The sequence below is a fragment of the Spodoptera frugiperda genome, chromosome 13 (genome assembly GCF_023101765.2).
Source record: "Spodoptera frugiperda isolate SF20-4 chromosome 13, AGI-APGP_CSIRO_Sfru_2.0, whole genome shotgun sequence".
Classification (NCBI taxonomy): Eukaryota; Metazoa; Arthropoda; class Insecta; order Lepidoptera; family Noctuidae; genus Spodoptera; species Spodoptera frugiperda.
Window position 1 is genome coordinate 6,038,863 of NC_064224.1, and position 24,594 is coordinate 6,063,456.

General features: G+C 35.0%; 1 protein-coding gene across 2 annotated transcripts in view; it reads right to left on the reverse strand.

Annotated features, from left to right (window-relative positions):
• LOC118270518 (homeobox protein MSH-C) overlaps positions 1 to 19,515 on the reverse strand; it is a 32,372-nt gene extending 12,857 nt beyond the window's left edge. The window contains exon 1 of one of the 2 annotated variants that reach the window (XM_035586121.2): positions 18,503 to 19,515. In XM_035586121.2, coding sequence (XP_035442014.2) covers positions 18,503 to 18,899 — 397 coding nt within the window. In that variant the 5' untranslated portion in view covers positions 18,900 to 19,515. The remainder of the gene's footprint in view (positions 1 to 18,502) is intronic. The other variant, XM_035586119.2, reaches the window with a different exon arrangement.
• Positions 19,516 to 24,594: the final 5,079 nt, after the last annotated feature.

Sequence of the window (24,594 nt, forward strand, 5' to 3'; positions counted from 1 at the left end):
CACTCTTATAAAGCCTAAAAAATCATTGTACACAGGCTTTCGAAAGAAATGACGTAAACTGCCTTCTACCAACCAGTACCTACCTACATATTACCGTATTGTTGATTATCCAGCTCGCTAATTGCAACGTTTAAACTTAATTGTATTTTTTTAATTCTGTTAACAAGTAATATGTTGGGACATTAAGCACAATTAAATACCACACATAAATATACTTAATTATTTGTAAAGGAAGTCTATGTCGTTTTTATACTAGCCTTGTTTTTCAAGATTATTTTGATTGGAGAGTGTGAGGCCACATTATTCGATTAAGACCCTTAATTGTTAATAATAAATATAAAGAGCAATGTTTATGTTTTTCATTTTTGCAAATAATATGTTATTTCTTCGTTGGTTTCGCTGATTATGAAGATTTCTGTGGATAGGTCTTTATTTAGCAGAGAATTAGGTAGGTATTTTTTTGTGGTTGCTAATGAATATGGAGTTTCTTGCAGGCATCTTTTTTATTGTTGGAGGTTTAAAGGTGGCCTTGAGTCTAATTTAAATGAATGATTTTACCTTTGATTTCGATACCTAGTACGACATCTATAATAGTTTCCGGTACACGCAAAAGGTTTGTGCCTTATTACATCGGATTAATAAAAAGTTTTCACAATAATTTCTACACTATTAAATACTCTTTTACGGCAATAAACCAGCAGCCAGTAGTCGGATCAATAAATAAAAGAGGTCGGTTAATAATGATCAATAAATTTCACTTACATTGCCCGTTCAATATGAAAGTAGGTGATTAATATAAAGAAAACTTATTAACAGTATTAATGTAATATAAATAAATAATATATAATTTATCTTAGACTCGGCTCATTTTACTCGGTAACGCATAAAATACAAAGTTATTGGATATTGTCAAAACAGAACACACAAGCAGTAAATTGTCGCCACAAAGCGTCGTCCATCTTGCGTTAATAGGTCAGAGCCTCAAAGGTTGTTGGTTGGCTAAGCTCAAAAGCGCACACGTTTACAATTTCACAATTTGTCCGCGCGCGCTTTTTGCGCTCCCCAGTAATTGGTGCTCACCTGCACATGCGCACTGGCCGCCACAGCGCACCAAATATGGCGACCAGCCCGACGCGGACATTTCGCTTTTTAGAAGTATCTGACAAATGTGTAATTATTTATTTAATATTGTCGGCGTGTGGACGCATTTGGGCACAATTCACATACCACATTAAACGTTTTTCGGTTGCCATTACAGTTGAGTGTTAAGGACGGTTTACTGCTGGAACTAATAAATACGGTAATGATGCTCCCTATGCGGAAACATGGCGGACATTTTTTTGTTGAAATTTATTAAGCTTTAATGTTCAACTTTAATTGGTGAATTTCAATATATCGCTATGGGGGGCAGTTTGGCACAAATTCACCGTTAAAGTAATGACAAAAAACTATGATAAATGAACAAAAAGTCAATGTATTTTATCTAGTTTCTAAAGATGTATTAAACAAAGGTGTTAAATCTGTTGAACAGTAGTATTCATCTGGCAGTTGATAGCATCGGACCGCGGCACCTTGGAGCAAGGTATGCGGACCGAAGGACCAATTTCTTGTAGTGGACGGATTTACGTAGACATCTTGAATATGTGGTGATGATTGTGAAACCTTGTTTATATTGATAGATTTATTAACTCTTGGTATGTAAAATCGAGTTTCTTTTCGAATAGTAAGGTGTATGTATTTGCCTATGTTAAAAAGATGGGCATCTTTTTTACCTAAGAAGAAATTGGTAGAGAATAAGTTTTTAGGCATTCGTGGTCCTATTTTATCTAGAGAAAAGTTTGCTGCTGCTTTTTTTTTCATTGGAAAAGTCGAGGAGCTTTCCTAACATCAGAAGTGTTTATACGTCTTACATCATTTCTAGCATTTAAATGCTTACTAATAAAAGGTCTTTAAGTTTTAAGGTTCTTAAGGTTATCAGCCACATTTAATTGGGTGTCAGTCATTATAGCCGACGTAGCTATGCACGTAACTTGGACTCCTATCACGTGACCTTTTGCCATTTTCAGAACAGACGGCTAACATTTCTTCATGGCGATTTCACTTGAGGAATGATAAGTTTAAGTTATTGCGTACATTCTTATGTAGGTGCTGACATTTGATTGATTTTCAACTCTATCGTTTGGTACTAAAATTGGAAATGTATTGGAGAAGTTTATGTAGCTATATGACATAAGAATAGTGTATGATAAATGTTTTCTTTATTGTTTAACTGTGCGTTTTAAACAGTGGCTATCGATTGTGACACGAGTGATCTTAAGGACAGATTTACCTCGTCTTCATCATCTAATGTAACAAAGAAAGATCTACATCGCTACGTGTGTCACCTAAAACCTGGTCCTAATCAGATTTCCCACGAGACCAAAATGTATCTAAGCACAGTTCACACGAGTTGCGATCGTATTTTTCAACATAGCGTCAGATTCCAACAACTGGTCTGGCATCTATAATTGCATAGCGTTGACTGCATACCGATTTCTACCCACTGCACCTAATAGGCAACTTGACAGCCAGTTACACCTCATGAATTGGTCCTAATGGGCCCTTATTTAGTATATATTGATTACGTACAAAGAAATTGACATAATTTACTTAATAGTCGTATTTAGTTTCTATGATACAGGAAGCCGATGCATTACGATTTCTAGAAAATTCCTTCTGGTATAATAATTTGTTGTCTATTAAAATGATATTTTTCTGAGTAATTATGTTCTAATCTAGTATTTGAAATGTGCCGCTGATATTATCTTTATGTTGTATAATCACTGGTTAATTTTATGTGGTTCGTATTTTAGATTGCAAAGGAATCATTTAGGTATACTTATGGCTTGGGCAAATATTTAGGGTAGGTAGGACTTCCATCACTTTTAAAATAATACCTTTAATGTAATTCAATATGAAGTACCCATCTATTCCTCTTTATTAATTGAAGCAATGGGGATGAAGCATTGATCACCATTTCATACTTCATTCAGTTTATTCTACTACTCAGAATTTTGAAAACAAACGTCTTAATAATTGCTTCGTCCACCAGGGTGGTCAAAGGACCAGTATGGATGTGCTGTGTGAACCAGTTAGAGTGGTACGTATGTAGGTATATTTTTGACGAATTCTTATTGTTGAAGTGGTGTGCAAGTATTTTTGTAGCATTAGGTATGTTGAATTTTACGTTTCTTAATTTTAAGTGGGTGTAAGCAAATCATTTACACATTGTAGATCTTAATAATTTGCTTTAAAATGGTTTCAATCGTTTCATATATTATACCTACGCTATTTTAAATTTATGCCATGCAGTTAATGATTTACAAAAACGTATCTAAATGTACCTGATTATACAAGTATAGAAAAACAAATTCCTTTCTCTGTACCAGATATAATTTATTTTTCTACCAATGAAAACCAATTACGATTCGATATAACAACGTAGGAAAGAATTATCGACAAAGGCAGCGAAAAAATCGCCGAGTAATCCCATCCCTATTACTTTTACAAATATCGATCTTTTCATGAATGGAGTAGCAAAAAACGGATCTCAGTTCCTTTTACTAACGAGTCTTGGACAGGGGGCAAAACATTGAAGTATGTGAATTGTTTAGTAACGTATAATGTGTTGTTGTTATTGCTGTGTAGGTACCTAGTTGGTACTTGATGCGCTTTTGTGTTCATGACTGGCATAATGCTCAAATTGTATTAATGTAAATTGACAAATGTTGGTAAGGACCAAACCTTACCATTTTTAACCTTTAGAAGCACCAAAAGGATTTACACTCCAGTAAGATATTTGGTCGGAATATCCGTATTTTGCCCGAACTTTTAGTGTGATACGCCAAAAATGCAAATCAGTTGAGTTGTTTTTCTATTAAGATAGTGTAAGTATTTTTAGACATTATGCTTTAAACCAAGCGTTCTAGACTTAGCTAGTTTGTAAAAATATGACTTTAAATAATCAAATGCAATTGATAATAACATACAATCAACTATCAATACGAAACGTATCGTTGGTTAATTTAGAACTGTATCGAGGTAGGTACAGAAAGACCAAAGTGGTCCTTCGGTCCGTCATAAAAATTCTTAGCCAGAAGCTTGTTATGTTGACATGTGGCTATGATTTATTGATAGCACGAACATATGGCAGGACATATTACTTATGTGTGTACATTTTATTGATTATTGGGATTGATGTACTACTTGGAAAATAGCTGAATGTGTATATTGATCCTCAAAGGGGTAAGTAAAGTTCAATATTCATTTGGCACCAGTTATGTAATTTGTTATTAATTCCGTACTAAAGAAACGTAAGTAATGTATGGAAAAATATTTGTACCCTTAGTATGAGTTTGCTTTACGTTTAAAGTAATCGAAATGAGAGCGCATTCGCTCTGATTGGCCGGCTCCCAGATAGAGTAGAATAATAATAGTACAGTTCTGTAGTGACTCAACTTTTAAATAGGGAAATGGGAGTCGCGAAAATCAGTCATCTTTTTGAGGCAGGCGTTAGATAATATTTATTTATTTCATTTTAAGTCTTCATGTACTTAGTCTAGCACATATCGTCGCTTAGTAGGAATTATCTTTCAGTCTGACCTTCGGATGATATAGTCTTCTCTTAACTCTTGTTAACGGCGGGTGTAAGGACCCAGCAGTATAGTTAGGTACATATAATGGTGTATCAGACTATTTGCCTTCAATACTATAGGTACACGTTAAGTAAGCGTATCTGTGTCCAATTATACGCGTTCGATATCAAGCTAGTGTTTGATTGGACACTCACCAATCAAATAATGATCGGATACAGTATGCCCATAATTGGTTCGCGAAGGTAGTTTGGCTTTTTGTACGTGGTAATATTGTCATCAGCTCAATTCTGTCTACTCGTATTGCTCTATATTGGCCTCCCCAATAGTAGGGGCCACTGGTATGGTTTTAATGCAGTAAAAATCCCACACTTCCAAGTCTTTCTCACCAAAAAGCTAGACGCAAATTGAAGGTTTCCCCGGTCATCAAAAATGATCTCCCCAATAGCCCAAGCTCAGTTATTGGCTCTTCATATCCGATTGCTTTAAGAATATCATCTATTTACGTTGCCTTTTGATGCGTTGGCTAAACATTTATAGGTTTGCTTTAGTTATTAGAATTAGCTTCTACCAGCAGCTTCACCTGCATTTCCGCAGCGGATACAAAGTATCCTGTCACCGAAATAAACAAAGATTCACATTTATAATTTTTTGAGATTTTTAAAATTTTAATCGAAGTGTCTACATTAAGCGAAGTTACAGATTTAAAATAGTGTATAGTCGATGGTACTGTGCTTGTTATTCTCTCATTATTTCACTAGCAACACAGTCTTAATAGAATTTCAGTTTCCTTTCTAACTGAACATTATAATTTTCCTTTTAAAAATAATTGTTAATGATTGCGCCACATTTTCTATCGACAACCACACGCCACTACGTCTTAAGTACCTACACAAGTAAATGCGAAAACCGTTCTTATTGTTAGGTAATATCAGCGGTATCAAAATCAAATTGGCATGAACGTTTCAGTGTGCTTAAGGCATAGAATGTTAAATGCAGCATGACTATGTCGAATTGCTTGTGTACGTGGTATTTTCCTGTTTCATTGAGCGCCCTCCAATCAAATAATTGTCGCTAATCTGACCGCTACGGTTGCCGTATACGATTTTATTTATCGATTTTATTATTATGGCTTGATTAAAAATTTACCTACACACGTGCTGTTGTTTTTTTTTATGAAAAAAATGTGATTTAATGTTGTTTTTTATTATGTTATTAAATGTATGTATTCTTCATTGTATTTCGGTGAGGTGATTGAAGTACTTATTATGTCTTTATATATCATATTAGATTGTTTGTTTTGTTAATTTCTTTTCGCCTAATGTAAAAATTATACATATATTCTCAAGTTCAAGTAGAACCAACAAAATTACTTCCTTTGTATGATTTAAACAAAATCGGATAACCGATAAACCATTTTTATTTTCCTATTTCATTATTTTATCAATTTCCTCATTGATTTATGTTGGTTGCAATATTATATTTTTACATTCACAATGCCAAGTAATTTATTTCCTTCAAAACGTCAAAGATTTAATGCTTCTTGCTACAATTCGTGACGGTAAAAATTGTATTCTTATCAAGTATTAACGGTATAATTTCAAATAGCGAACGGCAATGGCCGTTGATTGGTTCAAATCGTTTAATTGGCGTGCGTTCGTCATGCGTAGATGGCAGCACTATCGTCTAGAGTTCAGTCATCGGATTTGCGTCTTATTGTCGCATTGCCAATATGGGTCGAATATTATATTAAATCGATTCTATCATGTATCATAGGATAGCATTCTATTCACTTAATCTGATATTAGTACTGCTTACCTACTAAAGAATAAAATAATATACTAATTATTTCCAAACACAATTTTAGGTGTGAGAGAACCACACTTCGGCACGAATGCGCCGGGTCGACTGGAGTGATACACCGAAAACCGACGTGAAACAACGATTGCGTTGAGTTTCGTTGTATGAGTGGAGTTACCGGAGGCCCAATTACTCCCTTCCCAATCTTCTCAAACCTCGATTTTACTTAAATTCCTAACCCCCAAAAGGCGTCACCTCTGGTGTTTCGAGTGTCCATGGGCGGCGGCAATTGCTTACCATTAGGTGATCTGTCTGCTTGTTTACCGGCTTATACCACACAAAAATCATACCTATAAAAATATGACGTTACATTTACGATGTAAAATAAAGATTAACTAACATACATACTTTCGCAATTATAATAGGTATTAGTAGTGAGAATGAGAGGTATATTTCTAACACCTTCACGAGTTGACCTTGTTTATAAATGATGACTTTAATTAGTAAGACTACCCTGATTACAAGAATCTGGTTCTTAAAGCTTAACATGAATGAGACGAACAGATGATGTTTCAATCTAGATAAAAACATTTCTTCGCATTTAATTTAAGCTTTCAAAACCTCAGCTTGGAGATTTGAATTAATGTAGAATTAATTGTATTGGATTGATTTACGATTCTACAGCCTGATTATTTTATCACCAGCCAATTTTTTTCTGAGAGTTAGGTATCATTTAAACATTTAATTTTTAAATAAAAGAAATTACAAATAAAATAACCGACTTCACTGAAGAAAATCGGTTAAAATGGTCAAAATAACTTTTATTTCGGAGGTCGGTGTTAAATAAGAAAGAATTTTTATTTTGTTTGAATGATACCTAACTGTCAGAAAAAAATTGGCTGGTGATAAAAAAATCAGGCTGTATATACCTAGATATTATGTGAAGCGAATACATTATTATATATTTATCTCCTATTTATTAATTTAAGGAAATGTTAAACATACTTAAGTTAACTAATAGTGAACATCGTGCAAAAGGTGTTGCTATTTGTTAATTATTGGTTTGATTAATGATTTCACATGTCAACGCCATCTACCGGGCATCAGGATTAATGATCACGGATGTGTTAATGAGGTAACCATCCTTTTTGGTCTTTACTAAGAAGCTAAACTATACTTTTTTTCGGAACGATGTCTGTTTATGTGTATAAAGGATAGTTATTATTTTTAGACATAGGTATATAGTTTTTGTTTAGGAATTTTGTATGTTGGGCATTATTTTTAAAAGAGTTTCACATATTACAGGTGCGAGAATTCACAAAATCGAAAATCCATCAGCACTGTATTCAACCAAAGATTAAAATACCAGACTTTATGCATAGCATTATTACTGATATGTATTTACTGTACTTAATACTCTTTATACAGAAGCTATTGGTATACCTTTAATAAATAAATAAATAAATAACAGTCTCACAAGTAACTACACCAACAATACAATCGCAATAATAATATCCTATTTTTATTTCAAGCCATGGTAACCGTCCACGTTTGACAAACACCTCAGTTGCGCGGGCGCAGGAGCAAGCATGCGCCAACACTTATGTGACGTGTTACGTGTTAAGTTATAAAAAAAATATAATTAATAGTTCATTGTGCCAAGTTATGAAGTTCAAAACACTTTGATGTTGCCATAGCAAAAAATACTGGGTAAAATAAAATAAATGATCCTGTTCCTTTGGTAGCAGTTTTAATTAGTTTTCATTTAAGTTTTGTATTTCTTTTCGTAGATTGTTTACATTTGTGGTGCGAGTGGCTTCAAATGCCACAGGTTCAAGTTCAAAATTTTCAGTTATAATACTATAATCTGTATTTTTTATAATAAATCTTGTGAGACATACTTCATTAACATAAAATAAAAACATGTGCGCAGACGCAGCCACGTCGTGCAGCCTACTGTTTCTGTCTCTTGTTTGCATACCCTGTTTATGATGAAGAGTCCCTTTGTGACTCGAAACAAGTAGACCTTTTCTCAATGAATGTATACGATGAAACCGTGATTTTTAGTTAATAACAATCTGATGATAATAATCGATGTTGCAATCCCCCATAAAGAGAACCTCGTGAAAACTGCGAAAGATAAACAAATAAAATAAACAAATAATCTTGACTTGGCTCACGAGATTGTCGATATTTGGAATGTGCATTCGGCTATCATTGTGCCGATAGTCGTGTCGGCCAATGGGTTAGGTAATAACTAGCATCTATGACAACCACCTTAGGAGGCTAGTGTTGGGTTATACAGAAAATAGTTCTCCTGGAAACGGCACGTATTGTGAGGAGGTTTCTGTCTTAGGAGCTCTAACCACCGGTGCCTGTTTTTATGTTTTTAAACATTATTTAATTTTATAAGACGTACTTTTTAAAAATGTAAATTTAGAAGATTTTAAATAAATATGTGTAAACGATGGCTTTTAGTCAGTAAGCGACTGACACTCCCTCTCGCCTCGCCCAAGGAGGGAGAAGTCATGGATGATTTTCCTCCCTCAAAAAGAAAACCTAGAGTGAGTGTTCTGATCAATGCTCACACCTTCTCTGTATAAGATGCGACAACAGAAAAATTCGAAATCAATTCAGCCATTCTCGAATTTTTCGCTTAGCAACAGATATTTCATTAAATTTTTATTGTTATGGTAATTAATTTATTTGTATAGACGTTATATTAAATAGTTTAAACATTAAGGTATTATGCTATTTGTGTGCGTCAATTAAAATAATTTATGCAGTATTGCTTGTGTGTAGTACTTTGATATGTATTTAATCATATTAGGTACTTATTATATGTACTGACATAATGTTTCAGTAAAGTATAACAATTAAAATTATTCATTATGCAGTCTTTATTGTATTGTACCTATTGATTTATAATATACCTATTTGCGTCAATCAAATAATAATTAAGTTTTAGGGTCGGTTCATATCTGAGGAAAATAGGGGTCGTAGTAAGTGCTGCAGACAATCTGGCTTAAAGTAGGAGTAGGTACGGGGTGATTTTTAGTCAGTAAGAGTCCGACAATCTCTTCCGCCTCACCCAAGGCGAGAGAAGCCATTAGATAATTTTCCCACCTTAAAAAAAGGCCCTGTAGCTGTCAGAAATTTTATTTGACACCAGCGATTTCTCAACTAGTTTTCATTACCACCCCTTATGGCGAATCACACGCGGTCTCTAGGTAGTTCTCAGAGGAAGGCCAAAAGTAAGAAAGATATGTCTGGGAGAGCCATGCTTCGGCACGAATGGGCCGGCTCGACCGGAGTAATACCACGGCCTCACAGAAAACCGACGTGAAACAACGCTTGCGTTGTGTTTCGTTGTGTGAGTGAGGTTACCGGAGGCCCAATTCCCCCTTCCCAATCTTCCCCATCCCCATTCCCGAACAACAACCCTTAAATTCCTAACTCCCAAAAAGCCGGTAACGCACTTGTAAAGCCTCTGGTGTTTCAAGTGTCCATGGGCGGCGGCGATTGCTTACCATCAGGTAATACGTCTGCTCGATTACCGGCAAGTCCCATAAAAAAAAAAATATGTATTTCAAAACCTTTTTTATAAAAAGGGAACCGCCTTCAGTTTTCTTTATCATTTCCATTTTTAAGTCAGGTAATATTCCAAAAACCTTTTAAGTCTGAAAAATACTATGCTGAACCGCATCAAAATCGGTTCAACTAAACGTGAAATAATGGTGCACAAACATACATACATACTAGTCCAACTGAGATCCTTCTTATTTTGAAATCGGTTAAAAAGTGCAAGAATTTTGTAACTAGAATTTAACTGACTGTTGATTGCACAGTTATTTAAATCAGATAATAAATTAATTGTTACTGGCTTTTACATATTAATGATACATTGTGTATTACTACAATACCTAGGTACTATTTCACGATCATTTGTTTTTGCAATAGGGTTTAGGGTTCTCCGAGATCTAAATAACTATATTTTACTGAGAAAAACTCAAAAAATACTTGTTTCGAGTCACAGAGAAGCCTGCCGCATCTGCGTACGACACTCATGAGGAAGAGTCCCTCTGTGACTCTGTACTGACTAGTAGAGCTTTTCTCATCTCAATATATTCGTATTTACTTAAGTAAACCGTTATTTTTAGTTAATTTAGTATGTCTCAGACTATCTATTTCTTTTATCAATATGATTTTGTACGAAAGCTGAAACTTTTGCTATAGAAAACTGAAAATTTAAATAGGACCCTTTAATACTCTTAAATAGGGAACACATAGATTAATTATTTATTTAATTTAACCACATTCACAAATCTATGTTAAACCTCTTTGTATTCTAATTATAAGTTTGAATTTGCCAACCCACATTAAGCAAGCGTGGTGACTAATGCTTAAACCATCTCTGTGTGTGAAGAGGTCTTTGGCCAGCAATGGCTACTTATAGGCTGATTAGCCAAATTATATTAGTTACAAGACATCTAATGTTGAACTCAGGCTAGATAGTTCCCAATGGCTTGCAGATCGACCGATTGGAATAATTCGGTTGCAGGCCTCTCTCAGTTAGCGCCAAATCTATCACCACGAGTATCTATAACTTAATTATCTCGTAAAAATCATGCCTTTTTTGGTATGATCTTTCTCTCTCTCTCTCTCTCTTTCCCCTTTAACAGGATTTCGCTGTTTTATACGTAAATATAATCCGCATGGTGACACGGCTTGGTGATTCCATGTCTACTACAGTTTAGAGAATCCAGACGGCCGCCTATTGGCGTCTGATCGTAGTTTTAGGACATAACTAACTCTTATAGATTTATTAAAAATAATATTTAGTAGCCACGGTAACCAATACGTATACTATCGACGTCTTGCCCTTATAATACGTCGATGACGGACACTAATCATGCGTTTGACATGCACGCAATTCAAAAATTACTCGTTTGTACTATTTTTAGTACCAATTTGCATTACAAAGAAAACAAACACGCATGCGGACGATTTAGCTAGACAATCCTGTTAAAGGGGAAAGAGAGAGAGAGAGAGAGAAAGATCATACCAAAAAAGGCATGATTTTTACGAGATAATTAAGTTATAGATACTCGTGGTGATAGATTTGGCGCTAACTGAGAGAGGCCTGCAACCGAATTATTCCAATCGGCCGATCTGCAAGCCATTGGGAACTATCTAGCCTGAGTTCAACATTAGATGTCTTGTAACTAATATAATTTGGATAATGTCCATCAGCCTATAAGTGGCCATTGCTGGCCAAAGGCCTCTTCACACACAGAGATGGTTTAAGCATTAGTCACCACGCTTGCTTAATGTGGGTTGGCAAATTCAAACTTATAATTAGAATACAAAGAGGTTTAACATAGATTCGTGAATGTGGTTAAATTTATCTATCTATTTAAGAAAACAAACACGCATGCGGACGATTTAGCTATTAATAAATAATTAATTGTTTGTTAATTATTTCACTAATACAAGGTTGTCTACACACTAACAATAGTTGTAAAGTCAGCTGTTTTATTTTTAGTCACATTTTAACAATAAGCATCTAATTAATCGTTTCAGCTCACAATTCACGGAACAATTGCATTGCACAATTGTTGGTTGTTGACGTTTACCAATGTGCGTACTTACTTGTCTATGTACGTCAACTAGTACAAGGGAATGACGCAAAAAACAAGAGCATCTAAACAACAAAAACAATTATTGAGAAAATTTAGGTTTTGTTACATATTTAAACTATTGACATTCACTAGCATACTTTGGATATATCACATACTTAACTCCCTATTTTTAAGGGGGGGAAATTATCTAATGCCTTCTCCCACATTGGGCGAGACGAAAGGGAGTGTCAGACTCTTACTGACTAAAAATCACCCCGTTCCTATTCCTGCCTTTCGAGCCGGAGCCCCGGCAATCCCGTTAGGTAGACCGTAGCTTCGGATCATACCTGATTCCATAAAATAAAGATTTAACTTTTTTAGCGTTCATATGATACATAATTGGCAAGCTTGGTTTCACGCTGATTTTCTATGAGGTCGTGGCATCACTCCGGTGACGCCGATCTATTCGTGCCGAAGCATATCTCTCCCATTTGTAAAATAAAATGTGTCTCTCCCATTTGTAAAATCCACTCAAACGCCCGGGCGAAATGTGGCGTTAAACGCCAGGGCGACTATAGCAGCCCATTTGACTTGTTCACTTCCAACGAATTTTTATCTATGACAAGCTTCAAAGAGCTTTACGAATGTTATACTAGATGGATCTGTATTAAATAACGCATCTATTGGTCGGTAAAACAGTATGCCAGGTGACAGCAAGAATATAAAAAATAATTGTTTACAAACTGTGTGTCAAGTTTTGTGAAGTGTTTGCGTTTAAAATTGAAGTATTCATTTATTTATCATCCTACTGTATTAGTGTTGTATATTAAAATAATCCTTAAGATTCATTCTTTCAAAATAAAACAACGAAAATAAATAATTAAATAACGTTTAGTCAAAACTTGTTCAAAAAAACAAACAAATATTTAGCCCGTTCTGTTAAGTTCAACTTTTTTTTATGCATTTGTGATTGATTTCTGTACTTTAATTAGTATATATTTTGATTCCTTAATAATTCAGCTTTATACTGGTATTTTTTACTTTGCTATAGCTGCAATAGTTTGCTAGAAAATACACTTTGAATCGGTAACGGCATGGGGCGCTCGACGCGGTTCAACACAGATCGAGCGCGTGGGCGTACAAGGTGTTGACAGGTGTCGCACGTGAACTACCAACAGCCATTACCAATATGACTGTTTGCGAGTTATATATACTTTCTAAAATTATTTAGACACTACTGACCTACGATGAAGAAAAACATCGCGAGGAAACTTGGGCTTATAATTTCGAATTAAAAGTTTGAAATCGTCAACCCGTATTGAGCAAACGTGGCGATTAATACTCAAATCTTCTCCATGCCAGAAGAGGCTTCATCAGCAGTGGCCACTAATAGGCTGTTGATGTCAAGTTATTTCTTTCTTGGAGTCTTTATAATTGTAGGTAGATAATTTCGATGGTTGTCTTTAAATAAAAAACAAACGACATTCATGTTAGATTCCTTACATTTGTGTGTGGTACCTAAAGGTTTAAGTTCGTTTCTATACTAAAAATGTATACTAATTTAGCAAAAGCCATTATGCGTGTGTATGGATCAATATTGTATGGTATGGTGGTATGTTACAATTCTTTAAAATTGTTCCTGTAATGTACCTAAGCATGAAACAACATGTATCAAAATGCGTAAATTAAAAAAAAAAAAAACAGTGGAATATAATATTCAATATAATTGAACAATGGAAAATATTTTTTGTTGTTACTATTATTATTTTGAGGGCAACACGTCATTGTTGTGTAGGTATCTATAAAGGTGCTAGCGTATAATAATACGATAATTCGGTAATATAAACAATAATTTTGTGACAAGTAAGTAATTCAAAAATTTTCAGTGTTTTTTTCTTTCTTGCAATGCAAATGAATTCTGATTTTCATCACATTAGTGAATTTGGTGGTAGAAATCGAAAGGAAACCTTCACTCACTCAATATATTTTAGTTTTTATCTGTTATTTATTATATTGTATGAACCTACGTATTAACATAAATAATATTTTTAATTTACCTACCCTTTACGTAAAGCCACAATTTGAATAACAATAATGTTATTGTTATTCAAATATGAATAACAAATTCATTATGATGCGCGCGGATTGATCATTCATTCTTCTAATACCACATCATTTATTCATTATTCTAATGTTTTATAATAGATTATATTCTATTATGATTCTTACTAATTGCCTAGCTGTTAGTTATCCTCGCAATACTTAATGGAATTCATTAATAAAAGGATTTAGTTCAAGTATTTTAATATTTATTGCGGTGTAGGTACCTATATTAAATTACCAGCGATTCTGTGATTGGAATTGATTAAATCTTTGTGTTATTTTTAGCGTTAATGATTCATCATAATTTTTACATTTTTTTATGGTATAAGCCGGTAAATGAGCAGACGGATCATCTGATAGTAAGCTATCGCCGCCGCCCATGGGCACCTGAAATAGTAGCAACGTTACAAGTGCGTTGCCGGCCTTTTGGGGGTTAGAAATTTAAGGATTGTTGGGGAATCGGGGATTAGATTGTGAAGGGTAATTAACCGGTAACCTCACTCGCACAATAAAACACAACGCAAGCGTTGTTTCACGTCGCTTTTACAGTACATGACTGTTAGCATTATCATAGAGTAAGATACATCTTATCACATAAGTTTGAATGAGTCACGGATAGATGGCGTTGTATACCATTTTACTCAAGCGCATCATAAGTATCTAATACCGGATTCGAAATTTGTATTTATACGTTGTTTTGATGTAACAATAGCTAATATTGAAAATTAAATAAAAACGTCCGTATAAGATGTAATATTCAAAATGATGAATGAAATTTAAATGCATATTTAATGCATTGGACAGGCCTTTGCAAGAATCGACATCCTGAACGATATCTATTATTGGAATTTTATTTTTTTACTAGCTTCCGCCTGCGACTCCGTCCGCGCGGATGTCGGTCTTCGCGTGGAAGTTTTATTTCTCAATTTTGAGTAATTCTGACAATGACATCTTATAAATATCTATTGGACCCAAATACGGCAAGGCCCATAATAATTAAAGAGATCCCTCTATTGAGCTACTGCTGTTGAGCTCGCGTTCTGTAAAATAAAACTGAAACATAAAGTTTTTTTTTAATGACTGAATAAAAAGTATTCAATTTTATGCCCAGAATAATATGGTATAATTATACCAAGTTTCACAGACAGACAAAAAAAAATTAATCACATATGTATTTGGGTATCGATCCAGTAACACCCCTTGCTATTTATTCTTTCAATATTTTCAATGTACAGAATTGACCCTTCTACAGACTTATTATAATAATATGAATGAATGAATGACAGTGTTATAAACGTAAGAGTAGACAAATATAGTCAGAAATCTCAGAACTGCTAAGCTATCGGGAGTTATACGTGTTATTGTGAGTCAACCATAAAAGATAGACATTTGCTGTCGTAGAATATTTTTTAAACAATTTTAAGGAGAACATTTCCGTCATACATGATTTCTGTGTAGCTTTAACCATTAAGGCTGCACACGCGACGGAAGAAAAAATGAAGTAAGTTCTCCTGTTTTCCCAACATTTCCCTTCACTGCTCTGCTCCTATTGATCGCAGCGTGATGAAAAGTATACTATAACCTGCCCAGGAGTATGAAGAATAATTGTACCAAGTTTCGTTGAAATCGGTTGAGTGGTTTTAGTTTCTATAAAGAACATACAGACAGACAGACAGACAGACAGACAGACAGACAGACAGACAGACAGACAGACAGACAAAAATTTTTCTGATTGCATTTTTGGCGTCAGTATCGATCACTAATCACCCGCTGATAGTTATTTTGGAAATATATTTCATGTACAGAATTGACCTCTCTACAGATTTATTATAAGTATAGATTAGATTTACTGACAACGATTTTTGGAATAATAGTTATTTATAAGTAATATAAAAAACATTCTTACAAACATGAATCTACTATTAACATAAATAATACCTACTTATTATTATGTAATGTAGTATTAAGTTTGACGAGGAATTTGACTAGTTAATGCAAAAAACTATTTTTAATATACACGTCTATATTCATTAGCTTAAAAAAAAAACTTGTTAGTAAAATGATATCACGTATGTTGTTGGTGTAAGGTGTAAGTACACGCGGCGATTGTTGCGCTGCCACTGTTCTGTACACTTAATATGAGTTTGCTTTAACGTAAAGAAAGTAATTGAAACGAGAGCGCATTTGGAGCTCTGATTGGCCGGCTGGAATAAACTAACCAATCAGACTGCCGAACGCGCTCACGTTTCGATTACTTAGCGTCACGTAAAGTAAACTCATACTAAGAGTTATAAACTTATAAAGAATATCATATCTGCTCATGAACATGAGCTTCTAGCACGGCTTAAAACTAATCGAGTTACGTAAGTAAACCGAAAAACATAATAATGAATTTAGTATGTCCCACAACAGTTATAATATGAGCTTACCTTGACATTATTAGTTAACTTATGTAAATATGTGTGTAGGCATGAGTATAAATAGGTCTTCAAATACAATTATATCACTTTAAAGACAAAAATAGACTTAGCCTAACTAGGTATTATGTAAATCCAGAAATATTCTGTTCCGTGTCCCATGACCAATGACATGACAAATGCAAAAATCTTTTATTGTACCTAAATTAGGTCTCATGTTTGTCATTTATATGTAAAAAAATATACGCACATACACGTATTAATTATACATTACAACTATACCCTGAACAAGAATAGGGATGATGACGTGGTATGAAATTTAAAAATCTAATTAGTCCGTCAGTTATGTATGTAATTAAAAAATATTATACACGTATTTTTTATTTTGTCGCAAAAGATAAAAAAACCTAGATAAAACAAAGTTTACATCAAAGTTTAGGAGTGGGAGCAAATACGTCATTTCTACGCATAAAACGTATCTAGACGACACGTCACGCGATATTTTAAATCTATAAGTATATCTTCGAAAGTATACAAATACTTTCAGCATCCCTATTCTTGTTCCGGGTATAGTTGTAATGTATAATAAATATGTGTATGTGCAGAAAACGTATGTTCGTGTCGAACATTTTTCTACAAGACGGGCATTAAAGTAAAAATTAGTCATCTATCGAATTTGCTACATAATTTATAGGAAATTATCGTTGTCATCTCAAATAATTTAATAAATGAAAGCAATAATATCTAATATATTAACAAATCAAAGAAAATGTGTAATATCAAGCTATAGTGAAAGAAATTGGAAAATTCTAACCGCATAGTCTAAATTTTCCTGCTGCAATGAACCGCGTTAATTTCTTATAAATATCTTTGTTTTTGTTTATTACTGAAAATAGAATCGTGTAATGTGTTTCTAAACGCAAAACTCGAAAACAACGGTAAGTCGGATTCATTTACACAAATGTTTCGTTTCTAATAAAAAAAAAATATCTGCCGAATTTGTTTATGATAAATATATTCGAATTGATTCTAATAAGCAATGTAATGTAATACCTACATGGTTCCAATTATATCTAATTTTTACAAAAAAAAAATCGAATAATTGTAGACTAGATCTTTACTAGATAAATAAGGTATACCTACAGGTTTCCAAACCATTCTTTACATTACCTAGGTAATATAAAATAAGTTATACCTAGTTCATTAAATTACTTATTGACTTAATTTAATGTCAGAAGTCAATATTGTGATTCGTAAATTTTTCATTACGGAAATCCAGGACTTCTGTCTAGGTCTGTACCTAGGTAGTAAATAAATTGAGGAATGCAGGTGTTAATAAAGAGTATTTATTATTGTTATGTTTGATTTGATTGAACGAGGCTATGATACGGCAGTCCATTGTTTTAAGAGGAAGTTTTAGAAGGTTTCTGCACAAGATACGTAAACTAGCTTCAGCCAGCAGCTTCGTCTGCGTTTTAGTGGGTTAAAAGCCTTTTTTATTATTCAAGATCACAGTCTGTCCCGTTTTCTAATTTCATTTCAATCTCTTCAGCCGTTTTAACGTGATTGACTTACAAACAGACAGACATATAAACTCAGCAACTTTCACATCTGTAATATTAGTAATGATATAAGTCGTAGTTACGATTTGATTTTGAAATATTTTTGTGATTTTTTTCTGAAGGCGGTGGATGCTGCTCGTTGTGGTGGAAAAGTAAAAGAAGCTATGTTCATTTAGGGGTAAATAGGGTATTTGAAGTTTTTGTGATTAAATAAGCTTGACTTTAGTATTATCTATTCGTCTATAAGGTGTGCAAAAATGTTTGCACAACGTAAATTTTTTCGCACTTAATGTGCCAAAAATGACTGTTTTTTTAGAGTTCGGAAGAGTTTGCTTTTTTTTTATTAGTGTGTTTGTAATAACACTTACTGTTTGGAGATCCTCCCCTAAACATGGGGTTGGGAGCCATCCAGGGGAAGGCTCCGAACGGCCAGGAGTGCGGCGGCGGGCCCTGGTACAGCCGCGGCAGCAGCGGCTGCGGCACCACCACTCCTCCTCTCGTCTCCAACTCCTCCCCATCATGACCGTTCTCCCTCTCCTCCCGATCATCAACGTTCGAGTCAACATCCTCGATGTCCACGTCACTCTCGTCACTCTCGGGCGCCGCGTCGGTACTCTCCGCGTCATTACTGTTCGTGTCGGCCGCGGTGTCCTTCACCGGAGCGTCCTGCCTACCCCCCAGCAGCGAGTCCACGCTAAAAGATATTCGGCCTTTCCCGCCGCTTTCGGCGGTCTCGGCACGCTCGCATTCGAGCGAAGTCTTCATTTCATCTGCTCGATGACATTTCAATTAAATTCGCGCGCTACCCCCGACGGCTTATCTCGCCATTTTTTTTTCTCGGTAAACGTCCAATTTGAATTGTTTGTCTAACAATCTGAATTAGAAATTCAAATGAACACTGATCGTGTCGTTAACTAGATGTCCCATTATCGTGTTTGTAATTTGTACATTTTGTAATTCAGTTCCATTGCTATCGATTGAACGGGTTAAAGTTTGTTAATTGATTTCGCGTCGATGTATTATTTTGCAAGTTTCCGTTAATTGCAATTCGCGTTCATATGCACATGGTGTTATTAATTGCACTATCCACGTAAGAGGTCCGATGTGGCAGGTGAGTCAGTACATCACTATCGTGGCAAACAGTCGAATTAGCACAATTGGCAGCACTAATAAAAAAATAAAATCGGAATATGGAGCGAGGATTTGCAATGAGAACGTGCGGTCGCGACGCGGCGCGGAAACTTGCGAATGTGTTCGGAAACGAGCGATATCTCCGTGTAATGATTCGCGTGGAAGCGCGGTGAAAATCGCGCCAGCATTGGGGCGCAAGCCGCGGCCGCGGACCGCCTCTCCTCCCGGCCGACAGAGATGCAGCTACCGACCGAGGAATTTTAATAAGCGGCGCGGAGCGAACGAGACGACGATACAATCCGACATGTGTGTAAACGCGATATTGAGTAGGCGGGGTCCGTCGCGCTCAAATTAATAGTCTCCACGGAATACGCCTTATAGATTTGCGCGAGAGTAGACTAATTTGAGCTGTTCTGTGCGGTTATAGGGTTGAGTTTGGCGTGTGTTGTGTAACAATAAAATGACGTAACGGAGCCGAGCGTGTTGGATTGCAGCGGCTATTGTGTTGAATGAAAAAGGAGTAAATAGACGGGTGCTGTAGGCGGCGTAGAGGGGACTTTACGATTTAATTATTCGCGAATGCGGAGGCATTTTGTAGCGAGCTAATGTCTCATTGTCTCATTAATATCTCGGGCGGGCCGGCCATGTTTGATTTGTTTATGACGAAGGAGGTGTGCAGACGTTCAGCTGAATGTTTTGTTTGGCGACAGTTGGGAGTTCCGAAGCGGAGATTCAAGCGCCGCCGCTCGGCACTACTAAATTAGTTGGTAGTAACATGTCTTGTTTAATTTGTGAGCTTTACTCGAGTTTCACTGAGAGTTACGACCTTTTTATGTTCGTGGAACGTTGTTCGGGGACATTTTTAGGGTTTGAAGGGTTATTTATCTTAATAGGTGTTTACAGCATGGATGCTTTGGAGGAGATCTGAGATTTTTGAAGTAGAGCTACTGGAGTATTCTATAAAACATCCTATAGATACAATTCCTTTCCTTACATCCAGGATGTAAGTTGTTATGCTAAATCTTAAATTATATTCCTCGTTTGTAAAATGGATTCAAGAAAAGGAACATTAAATCAAAATGAGATATGAACTTAAAAATCAATAAACATCATTACCAAAAGAAATCCCGAATCAAATCATTAGCACCATGTCACTTAACAGTTAATCGTATTACACTGCTATCTACAATCTCATTGTGCAACGTACAAAAAGATTTCCTTCCCCACAAAAAAACAAAAACCAACTCTAACACAACAGCATAAAGTCCAAAAGACCTTACAACACCAAATTGACGTTGTCAATTCGCAAATATTAACAAAAGACGATGTGTCCCCTAATTTTGTTGGTGAAAAATGCGCTTTATCCCTTTTGTAATAGAGTCGATTTGTGTGTGTAATTAATGGTGCACGTCCCTTATCCAATTAATGTAATTTAATAGCACAAAGAGATTAACGTTTGCTTTAATTGAAAGAGTATAAAGGCTGGGAACATTATTAGCTAACGCTACGCCATGCATATTAATAAATTTCATATCAACGTAGTTTGATAATTAGATACTACTTACACATTAAAAACTGCATAGCGTATTTACTTATTGTAGTGGATGAAACAGTAAGTGAAGAAGTCTGTTACCTGTACTTACCGTTATGTGTTATAATGTTTTATTAAATTTATATCATAGGTACTTACTTTTTACCCGTCCGAAAATATGTAGTATCAAAGACCGTCCATAATATTTGCGCAAAATTCGGTGTCACAGATGTGTAAAAATAGATAAATTTACTTGGTATCGACATTCGTATACACGATAAAAAGAATAAATGAAAAAGTAGACTTAACAAAAAGACTATTGTAGTCAAATAATTTCGTAGCGCGTAGCAATTTTCGTAGACGCTGCGTAGACAATGCGTGCGACGAATTAACAAAATTCGTAGACGACTAATTACGTTTTTCAATTCTATTTTCATGTTTGTAGAGTTGAAAATTTCTATAGCAATTTTGAAATGACTTAATGTTTGTGTTTGATAAAGTAAACGTATTATATTTATTCTTTTTTCAATTGAATTTTAAGTAAATATTTGCTTACCTACGATTAACTAAATGATAAAGTCAAAGTCAAAATTATTTATTTCAAATAGACCGAGAAGGCACATTTGAACATTAAAGCAAATATTACAATATCAAAAAATCTAAATGTCTATCTGTCGGTCAGTTCTGTCAGTGAAGCTATTTGCTCATTCCAAAGTGTAACAAAACGTAGTCAAACTATAGGTATACATACATCGTATATACTCACAGAAAATACAAATTCTACCAAACCTGGATAAAACAACCGATCAATTCCATCACAATCAAGTACAAACCTAACAAACCTATAAAGCCAATCAAAACCGCCATTTTGAAACAAACACCCAATCCAAACACGGCATAACGCAAGCTAAGTATGTTCACAATAATGACAGACGCAGTTGATCCACAGCTTAGCGCCGTAAATGTCCAAAACATGATTATTTTTGATCTATTTATGTGTATATTTGTATAATAATGATCTATGATCCGATTGTGGTTGGGACTTGTTACTGAGATCAAACGATTGCTCTGTTCAAGCGATTGTTTAGTAAGATGAGATTAGATGGGCCAAAGATTACGGATGAATGTTTGTAAAGGGTAGTCGTAATTGGTAACAAAAGGTTTGGATTTTGTTTGAAGAATGATTTTTGGTGACTGATTATTATTTCGGGTCGTGGTTGAAAGTGTTTCAGGAATCATGTTTTGCCTTCGATCTCTGGATTTGGTTGAGTGTTGTTAAACGTGGTGGAGTCTGGAATTGTATACTCGAGCTGCGCAGCTTCCTCGCACAGCTACTTTGCGGCGGCGCATCTTCGTAGCACATCTTACTCGCACAGCTACATAACTTAGTATCTCTGGAAACGGAAACTCACATATCTAGTGAAAAATCACCCTAACCGTACCTGTATAATTTTTCGTGGATTCACAAGTGTAACAGAAATACATGAATATTTTATTTAGGTATATCCGACAATTAATAAAATTTTGATACAACTTATATGTGTTCAACATGTTTGTAAACATGTTCAATATGTTCATGTTTTTCATTTTCACGTTAAATTAATTTTGAAAATGATACTTTCATTGTAAATTGCATAACTAGGTACTTAAAAAGAAAAAAAAGGAAACCCATAGCTCCAGAAATACTTAACCAATAATTTAAGAGGCCCTTAATTAACGTTTCTATTACCATAAATAAGTTGGAGAACCGACGGGGGATGTAATAAAATTTTGTTATTCAACCTTCTTACTCGAGGGGCGCAAAACTTGAAATTTACACTGAAATAATACAAGAAAAGGGCAATCTTTTTAAATAATGACTTTCATATTCCAAGAGTAGCAGGCAATTTAGAGATGAGGGATTCTGGGGCGGTTTTTTTTTTATTAAAAAGTCGAGAATGACAACGATAGTGAGGGGCGGCGGCCATTACTCCGCGAAATGAGTTTTCAGTTTGCCGTTTTTTCTACGATGGGAGGTATGTACAGGCGGTTGCTTTTTCAGGTTGTTTTTTGTTCAATACTAGCTTTACATTTGTTTAGTGTTGAATTTGTGTTTTCTTCGGGATAAAATAATCACCACCTCATTGCGGGTTAAGTGTAAGTAGGTATGTGTTAATTACCTACTCAAGTAAATAACTGACCTTAATATAGGTTGTTTATATGGTGATCTTTTAATTGATTTTTTTACAAGACTGAAGGGGTAGGCAGAGGTGCACATTACGGCACGTAATACTGCTATACAATGTGCACCCACTTTTCACCATTTGTGTTATAAGTCCCATGTAATATGGGGTGAGCCTATTGCCATATACTGGGCACAATTCCAGACTCCGTTCTACTACGGAGAAATTTTCTAAAATCCGGTAAAAAACCCAGTAATAATTTGCCCGACACGGGAATCGAACCCGAGACCCCTTGTTCGGCAGTCGCACTTGCGACCACACGACCAAAGAGGCAGTATTTTTATAAGTTACGGCATTTAAGACGGCACGAAAAAAATCATTAGATTTATTTCTTAATTGGATTGCTTAAGAACAATGACACGATTTAACTTTACCAAATTACTGACTTCTGCCAGCATCTTCGCCCGCATTCCCGTGGGATAATATCCTATCACCTAAGTCAGCTCATACCCTGTCTGTATTCAAAATTCCATCAAATTCTGTTTAGTAGTTTCTGTACTGTAATAGAAATAAATAAACTTTCACATTTATTACATTAGTATTTTAATCGGCAGGATAATTATTTATTTTCAAATTCAATACATCGGGTAGACGTTTTAATTAAATTTAGTTTAAATAGTAATCACTAGTATTTCCCAATAAGGATACGAGGCTATACTAAACAATACTAGTACGGTACTAGTAAAGCCTAATGGCTAATTATAAGGAAACATTTTTGTTTTTTACGGGAATTACGTGAAATTAATATATAAAGTCTTATTTTATGTTATTTTATCAATTTAGTACATAAAAGCGGAACTTCCAATATTTTGTTTTGTTGTCGGTTTAAATAATAATATTTTGTTTTATTATAATTAGAACTTAAAACTGGATATTTACCATGTTTATTACCTAGTTTTTGTGAATTTCCGATATTTCGGCACTGTTGCAAGCACCATGATCACGGATGAAGATGCGTGCCGAAATATCGGAAACTCACAAAACCTAATAAACATGGTAAATAACCTGTAATGATATTAGATAAAGTTCTAATGATATTACTAGTAACCATGTCAGTTTAAAAAAATGTTTTGTTATTTACTAGGTATAGCTAGGTACAGCTGTATGTACGTGGTTTAGCTTGCATAGACTTTAGATTTCTCACAAGTAGGCTCCGAATTAGAGATCCTGTAAAAATACTGGCAATATTAGGATAAAAAGCACCCTATGTTATTTCCTGGAAAATACATGATAATTATGGCACGTAATGCCACTGTACAATGTATACCCACTTTTCACCATTTATGTTATAAGTCCCATGTAATAGGGGGTGAGCCTATTGCTAGATACCGGGCACATTTACAGACTCCGAAAAACCGAAAAAAGCTCAGTAATACTTTGCTCAACCCGGGAAGCGAAGACCCCTTGACGGCAGTCGCTCGACCAACGAAGCAGTAAAATACTATACTATACTTATACATATTATTAATACATTACCAGCAGCAAAGTAAAATCAGAAGTAATTTCCTGAATGTCAACAGCCTGTAGACTGGGCCCCGTAGAAAGACGGTATCGTAATAAAACGTGCGTCGCGTCG